A 7,500-nucleotide genomic window follows, 5' to 3' on the forward strand; every position below is an offset into this window, starting at 1 on the left:
GGTAGGGTTAGTCTACATTAGGGTTAGGACTGGAGCTAAGGTATGGTTAGTCTACATTAGGGTTAGGGCTGGAGCTAAGGTAGGGTTAGTCTACATTAGGGTTAGGACTGGAGCTACGGTAGGGTTAGTCTACATTAGGGTTGGAGCTAAGGTAGGGTTAGTCTACATTAGGGTTAGGACTGGAGCTAAGGTAGGGTTAGTCTACATTAGGGTTAGGACTGGAGCTAAGGTAGGGTTAGTCTACATTAGGGTTAGGACTGGAGCTAAGGTAGGGTTAGTTTACATTAGGGTTAGGACTGGAGCTAAGGTAGGGTTAGTCTACATTAGGGTTAGGGATGGAGCTAAGGTATGGTTAGTCTACATTAGGGTTAGCGCTGGAGCTAAGGTAGGGTTAGTCTACATTAGGGTTAGGACTGGAGCTGAGGTAGGGTTAGTCTACATTAGGGTTAGGGCTGGAGCTAAGGTAGGGTTAGTCTACATTAGGGTTAGGACTGGAGCTAAGGTAGGGTTAGTCTACATTAGGGTTAGGACTGGAGCTAAGGTAGGGTTAGTCTACATTAGGGTTAGGGCTGGAGCTAAGGTAGGGTTAGTCTACATTACGGTTAGGACTGGAGCTAAGGTAGGGTTAGTCTACATTAGGGTTAGGACTGGAGCTAAGGTAGTGTTAGTCTACATTAGGGTTAGGGCTGGAGCTAAGGTAGGGTTAGTCTACATTAGGGTTAGGACTGGAGCTACGGTAGGGTTAGTCTACATTAGGGTTAGGGCTGGAGCTAAGGTAGGGTTAGTCTACATTAGGGTTAGGACTGGAGCTAAGGTAGGGTTAGTCTACATTAGGTTAGGACTGGAGCTTAAGGTAGGGTTAGTCTACATTAGGGTTAGGACTGGAGCTAAGGTAGGGTTAGTCTACATTAGGGTTAGGACTGGAGCTAAGGTAGGGTTAGTCTACATTAGGGTTAGGGATGGAGCTAAGGTAGGGTTAGTCTACATTAGGGTTAGGACTGGAGCTAAGGTAGGGTTAGTCTACATTAGGGTTAGGGATGGAGCTAAGGTAGGGTTAGTCTACATTAGGGTTAGGACTGGAGCTAAGGTAGGGTTAGTCTACATTAGGGTTAGGACTGGAGCTAAGGTAGGGTTAGTCTACATTAGGGTTAGGACTGGAGCTAAGGTAGGGTTCGTCTACATTAGGGTTAGGACTGGAGCTAAGGTAGGGTTAGTCTACATTAGGGTTAGGTTAGTACTGGAGCTAAGGTAGGGTTAGTCTACATTAGGGTTAGGACTGGAGCTAAGGTAGGGTTAGTCTACATTAGGGTTAGGGCTGGAGCTAAGGTAGGGTTAGTCTACATTAGGGTTAGGGTTAGGACTGGAGCTAAGGTAGGGTTAGTCTACATTAGGGTTAGGACTGGAGCTAAGGTAGGGTTAGTCTACATTAGGGTTAGGGCTGGAGCTAAGGTAGGGTTAGTCTACATTAGGGTTAGGGTTGGAGCTAAGGTAGGGTTAGTCTACATTAGGGTTAGGGTTAGGACTGGAGCTAAGGTAGGGTTAGTCTACATTAAGATAATGACTCTTCACACTGTAAAGAATGTCTTACCGTCCTCCTCTCCCTCCTCTCCTCTCCCTCCTCTCCTCTCCTCTCCTCTCCTCCCTCTCCTCTCCTCTCCCTCTCCTCTCCCCTCTCCTCCCTCCCCCCCCCCCCTCCCCCCCCCTCCCCCCCTCCCCCCCCTCCTCCTCCTCCTCCCCCCTCCCTCCCCCCCCCCTCCTCCCCCCCCTCCTCCTCTCCTCTCCTTCCCTTCCCTACCCCAGGTCCAGATGTTTGCCCCCAACATGGATCAAATGCATGTGGTGAACCACTGTGAGGGGAAACCCACGGCGGAGAAACGCAACGTCCTGGAGGAGAGTGCTCGTATCGCCCGCGGCGATGTGTCTGACCTCGACAAGCTAGAGGTCACCGCCTTTGACGCCCTCGTTATCCCAGGTGAGCATAATTCCTTCATCTCGCACCAGCACATTGATAATATGAAACTGGTACTGACCTTGTACATAGCTAACACTCTCCTTGTCTTTATATTTCATTAATATGATACTTTATTATATATCTCTGTTACTATATCTTCACTCCTTTATGCTATATCTCTGTTACTATCATCACTCTTTCACTATGACTTCATTTCTGTCACACCCTAAACATCACACAACCACTACTTCCTCCCCCCTGAAGCAGGTTTCCACAGTGCTCCTCTCAACTGAACTGTGTTGTGTCTTGCAGGTGGTTTTGGCGTGGCTAAAAACCTGTCTGACTGGGCGGTGAAGGGGAAGGAGTACACGGTTCAACCCCAGGTAGAGAAGCTGATTAAGGGGTTCCATACTGCAGGGAAGCCCCTGGCTATGTGCTGCATCTCCCCTGTCCTGGCTGCTAAGGTCCTGCCGGGGTGTGAGATCACCGTGGGACAGGACAAGGAGTGTAAGAGGTGGGTTACAGTGTCACAGGTGTGGGTGAACAGGGCAAAGTGTGTGTTTGTGAGAGAGAGGGTGTGTCTGTGTGTGTGTCTGTGTGTGTGTCTGTGTGTGTGTGTGTGTCTGTGTGTGTGTGTGTGTGTGTGTGTGTGTGTGTGTGTGTGTGTGTGTGTGTGTGTGTGTGTGTGTGTGTGTGTGTGAGAGAGAGAGAGAGAGAGAGAGAGAGTGTGTGTGTGTGTGTGTGTGAGATAGAGAGAGAGAGAGAGAGAGAGAGAGAGAGAGAGAGAGAGAGAGAGAGAGAGAGACAGAGAGAGACAGAGAGAAGAGAGAGAGAGAGAGAGAGAGAGAGAGAGAGATAGAGAGAGAGAGAGAGAGAGAGAGAGAGAGAGAGAGAGAGAGAGAGAGAGAGAGAGAGAGAGAGAGAGAGACAGAGAGAGAGAGAGAGAGAGAGAGAGAGAGACAGAGATGAGAGAGAGAGAGAGAGAGAGAGAGAGAGAGAGAGAGAGAGAGAGAGTGTGTGCTGATATGTCTCTGTTTGTTTTTAACCTGCTGCTCTTCTCTCTCTCCTGCCACTAGATGGCCCAATGCCCAGACAGCAACTGCCATGACGGAGATGGGCTGTAAACATGTGAATAAGAAAGTGGGGGAGGTCCACATCGATGTGAAGAACAAGCTGGTCACCTCCCTCCGCCTTCATGTGTAACGCTCCCATACATGAGGTGTTTGATGGGGTGGGCGTCATGGTTACAGAGCTGCTCAAACTGGCCTAGGAGACGTCTGGGATTCAGAATACTGATGAACTGTGCTTCCCAAAAGGAACCCTATTCCCTTGATAGTGCTAATGAGCCTTTGTGCAAAGTAGGGCACAGGGAACCATTTGGGAATCACCCTTACAATCATGTTTGTTGTTGTTTGTGTTTGTTGTTGTTTGTTTACCTGGAGACCGTCCTGATCTGAATGTACTGGACACAGATTGTGTTTCTGTTGTATCATCGATCTCTCTGACTGTGGGATGACTTTTGCCATTATCAAAATTGTAATAAAAGTCCAACCAAACCATGGAATGAATCAATTTTTTCAATCAATTTTATTTTATATAGCCCTTCTTACATCAGCTAATATCTCGAAGTGCTGTACAGAAACCCAGCCTAAAACCCCAAACAGCTAGTAATGCAGGTGTAGAAGCACGGTGGCTAGGAAAAACTCCCTAGAAAGGCCAAAACCTAGGAAGAAACCTAGAGAGGAACCAGGCTATGAGGGGTGGCCAGTCCTCTTCTGGCTGTGCCGGGTGGAGATTATAACAGAACCATGCCAAGATGTTCAAAAATGTTCATAAGTGACAAGCATGGTCAAATAATAATCAGGAATAAATCTCAGTTGGCTTTTCATAGCCGATCATTAAGAGTTGAAAACAGCAGGTCTGGGACAGGTAGGGGTTCCATAACCTGAGGCAGAACAGTTGAAACTGGAATAGCAGCAAGGCCAGGCGGACTGGGGACAGCAAAGGAGTCACCACGGCCGGTAGTCCCGACGTATGGTCCTAGGGCTCAGGTCTCTCAGTTGGCTTTTCATAGCGATCATTAAGAGTTGAAAACAGCAGGTCTGGGACAGGTAGGGGTTTCGAGAACCGCAGGCAGAACAGTTGAAACTGGAATAGCAGCAAGGCCAGGCGGACTGGGGACAGCAAGGTGTCAGCATGCCCGGTAGTCCTGACGTATGGTCCTAGGGGCTCAGGTTCTCAGAGAGAAAGAGAGAACGAGAGAATTAGAGAGAGCATACTTAAATTCACACAGGACACTGGATAAGACAGGAGAAGTACTCCAGGTATAACCAACTAACCCCAGCCCCCGACACATACACTACTGCAGCATAAATACTGGAGGCTGAGACAGGAGCGGTCGGAGACACTGTGGCCCCATCCGAAGAAACCCCGGACAGGGCCAAACAGGAAGGATATAACCCCACCCACTCTGCCAAAGCACAGCCCCCGCACCACCAGAGGGATATCCTCAACCACCAACTTACAATCCTGAGACAAGGCCGAGTATAGCCCACAGAGGTCTCCACCACAGCACAAACCAAGGGGGGCGCCAACCCAGACAGGAAGATCACGTCAGTAACTCAACCCACTCAAGTGACGCACCCCTCCTAGGGACGGCATGAAAGAGCACCAGCAAGCCAGTGACTCAGCCCCTGTAACAGGGTTAGAGGCAGAGAACCCCAGTGGAGAGAGGGGAACCGGCCTGGCAGAGACAGCAAGGGCTGTTCGTTGCTCCAGAGCCTTTCCGTTCACCTTCACACTCCTGGGCCAGACTACACTCAATCATATGACCTACTGAAGAGATAAGTCTTCAGTAAAGACTTAAAGGTTGAGACCGAGTCTGCGTCTCTCACATGGGTAGGCAAACTGTTCCATAAAAATGGAGATCTATAGGAGAAAGCCCTGCCTGCCGCTGTTTGCTTAGAAATTCTAGGGACAATTAGGAGGCCTGCGTCTTGTGACCGTAGCGTACGTATTGGTATGTACGGCAGGACCAACTCGGAAAGATAGGTAGGAGCAAGCCCATGTAACGCTTTATAGGTTAACAGTAAAACCTTGAAATCAGCCCTTGCCTTAACAGGAAGCCAGTGTAGGGAAGCTAGCACTGGAGTAATATGATCAAATTTCTTGGTTCTAGTCAGGATTCTAGCAGCCGTATTTAGCACTAACTGAAGTTTATTTAGTGCTTTATCCGGGTAGCCGGAAAGTAGAGCATTGCAGTAGTCCAACCTAGAAGTAACAAATGCATGGATTAATTTTTCTGCATCATTTTTGGACAGAAAATTTCTGATTTTTGCAATGTTACGTAGATGGAAAAAAGCTGTCCTTGAAACAGTCTTGATATGTTCGTCAAAAGAGAGATCAGGGTCAAGAGTAACGCCGAGGTCCTTCACAGTTTTATTTGAGACGACTTTACAACCATCAAGATGAATTGTCAGATTTAACAGAAGATCTCTTTGTTTCTTGGGACCTAGAACAAGCATCTCTGTTTTGTCCGAGTTTAAAAGTAGAAAGTTTTCAGCCATCCACTTCCTTATGTCTGAAACACAGGCTTCTAGCGAGGGCAATTTTGGGGCTTCACCATGTTTCATTGAAATGTACAGCTGTGTGTCATCCGCATAGCAGTGAAAGTTAACATTATGTTTTCGAATAACATCCCCAAGAGGTAAAATATATAGTGAAAACAATAGTGGTCCTAAAACGGAACCTTGAGGAACACCGAAATGTACAGTTGATTTGTCGGGAGGACAGACCATTCACAGAGACAAACTGATATCTTTCCGACAGGTAAGATCTAAACCAGGCCAGAACTTGTCCGTAGACCAATTTGGGTTTCCAGTCTCTCCAAAAGAATGTGGTGATCGATAGTGTCAAAGGCAGCACTAAGGTCTAGTAGCACGAGGACAGATGCAGAGCCTCGGTCTGACGCCATTAAAAGGTCATTTACCACCTTCACAAGTGCAGTCTCAGTGCTATGATGGGGGTCTAAAACCAGACTGAAGCATTTCGTATACATTGTTTGTCTTCAGAAAGGCAGTGAGTTGCTGCGCAACAGCTTTTTCTAAAATTTTTGAGAGGAATGGAAGATTCGATATAGGCCGATAGTTTTTTATATTTTCCGGGTCAAGGTTTGGCTTTTTCAAGAGAGGCTTTATCACTGCCACTTTTAGTGAGTTTGGTACACATCCGGTGGATAGAGAGCTGTTTATTATGTTCAACATAGGAGGGCCAAGCACAGGAAGCAGCTCCTTCAGCAGTTTAGTAGGAATAGGATCCAGTATGCAGCTTGAAGGTTTAGAGGCCATGATTATTTTCATCATTGTGTCAAGAGATATAGTACTAAAACACTTAAGTGTCTCTCCCGATCCCAGGCCCTCGCAGAGCTGCGCAGATCCAGGACAGCTAAGCCCTGGAGGAATACGCAGATTCAAAGAGGAGTCCGTAATTTGCTTTCTAATGGTCATGATCTTTTCCTCAAAGAAGTTCATGAATTTATTACTGCTGAAGTGAAAGCCATCCTCTCTTGGGGAATGCTGCTTTTTAGTTAGCTTTGCAACAGTATCAAAAGAAATTTTGGATTGTTCTTATTTTCCTCGATTAAGTTGGAAAAGTAGGATGATCGAGCAGCAGTGAGGGCTCTTCGGTACTGCACGGTACTGTCTTTCCAAGCTAGTCGGAAGACTTCCAGTTTGGTGTGGCGCCATTTCCGTTCCAATTTCCTGGAAGCTTGCTTCAAAGCTCGGGTATTTTCTGTATACCAGGGAGCTAGTTTCTTATGACAAATGTTTTTCGTTTTTAGGGTGCAACTGCATCTAGGGTATTGCGCAAGGTTAAATTGAGTTCCTCAGTTAAGTGGTTAACTGATTTTTGTCCTCTGACGTCCTTGGGTAGGCAGAAGGAGTCTGGAAGGGCATCAAGGAATTTTTGTGTTGTCTGAGAATTTATAGCACGACTTTTGATGCTCCTTGGTTGGGGTCTGAGCAGATTATTTGTTGCGATTGCAAACGTAATAAAATGGTGGTCCGATAGTCCAGGATTTTGTGGAAAAACATTAAGATCTACAACATTTATTCCATGGGACAAAACTAGGTCCAGAGTATGACTGTGGCAGTGAGTAGGTCCAGAGACATGTTGGACAAAACCCACTGAGTCGATGATGGCTCCGAAAGACTTTTGGAGTGGGTCTGTGGACTTCTCCATGTGAATATTAAAATCACCAAAAAATTAGAATATGATCTGCTATGACTACAAGGTCTGATAGGAATTCAGGAAACTCAGAGAGGAACGCTGTATATGGCCCAGGAGGCCTGTAAACAGTAGCTATAAAAGTGATTGAGTAGGCTACATAGATTTCATGACTAGAAGCTCAAAAGACGAAAAACGCCATTTTTTTTTGTAGGAATTGAAATTTGCTATCGTAAATGTTAGCAACACCTCCGCCTTTGCGGGATGCACGGGGAATATGGTCACTAGTGTAACCAGGAGGTGAGGCCTCATTTAACACAGCA

At 46.9% G+C, this 7,500-nt stretch overlaps 1 protein-coding gene across 1 annotated transcript in view; it reads left to right on the plus strand.

The window, feature by feature from the left end:
- Positions 1-3,512, plus strand: part of LOC121556108 (glutamine amidotransferase-like class 1 domain-containing protein 3A, mitochondrial) — an 8,434-nt gene extending 4,922 nt beyond the window's left edge. The window contains 4 exon segments of the mRNA XM_045212463.1: positions 1,801-1,972; positions 2,264-2,465; positions 3,028-3,136; positions 3,138-3,512. Of these exon segments, the coding sequence (XP_045068398.1) occupies positions 1,801-1,972; positions 2,264-2,465; positions 3,028-3,136; positions 3,138-3,221 (567 nt within the window). The 3' untranslated portion in view covers positions 3,222-3,512.
- The last annotated feature ends 3,988 nt before the right edge of the window (positions 3,513-7,500 follow it).

Source organism: Coregonus clupeaformis, unplaced genomic scaffold (assembly GCF_020615455.1).
Source record: "Coregonus clupeaformis isolate EN_2021a unplaced genomic scaffold, ASM2061545v1 scaf0015, whole genome shotgun sequence".
Classification (NCBI taxonomy): domain Eukaryota; kingdom Metazoa; phylum Chordata; class Actinopteri; order Salmoniformes; family Salmonidae; genus Coregonus; species Coregonus clupeaformis.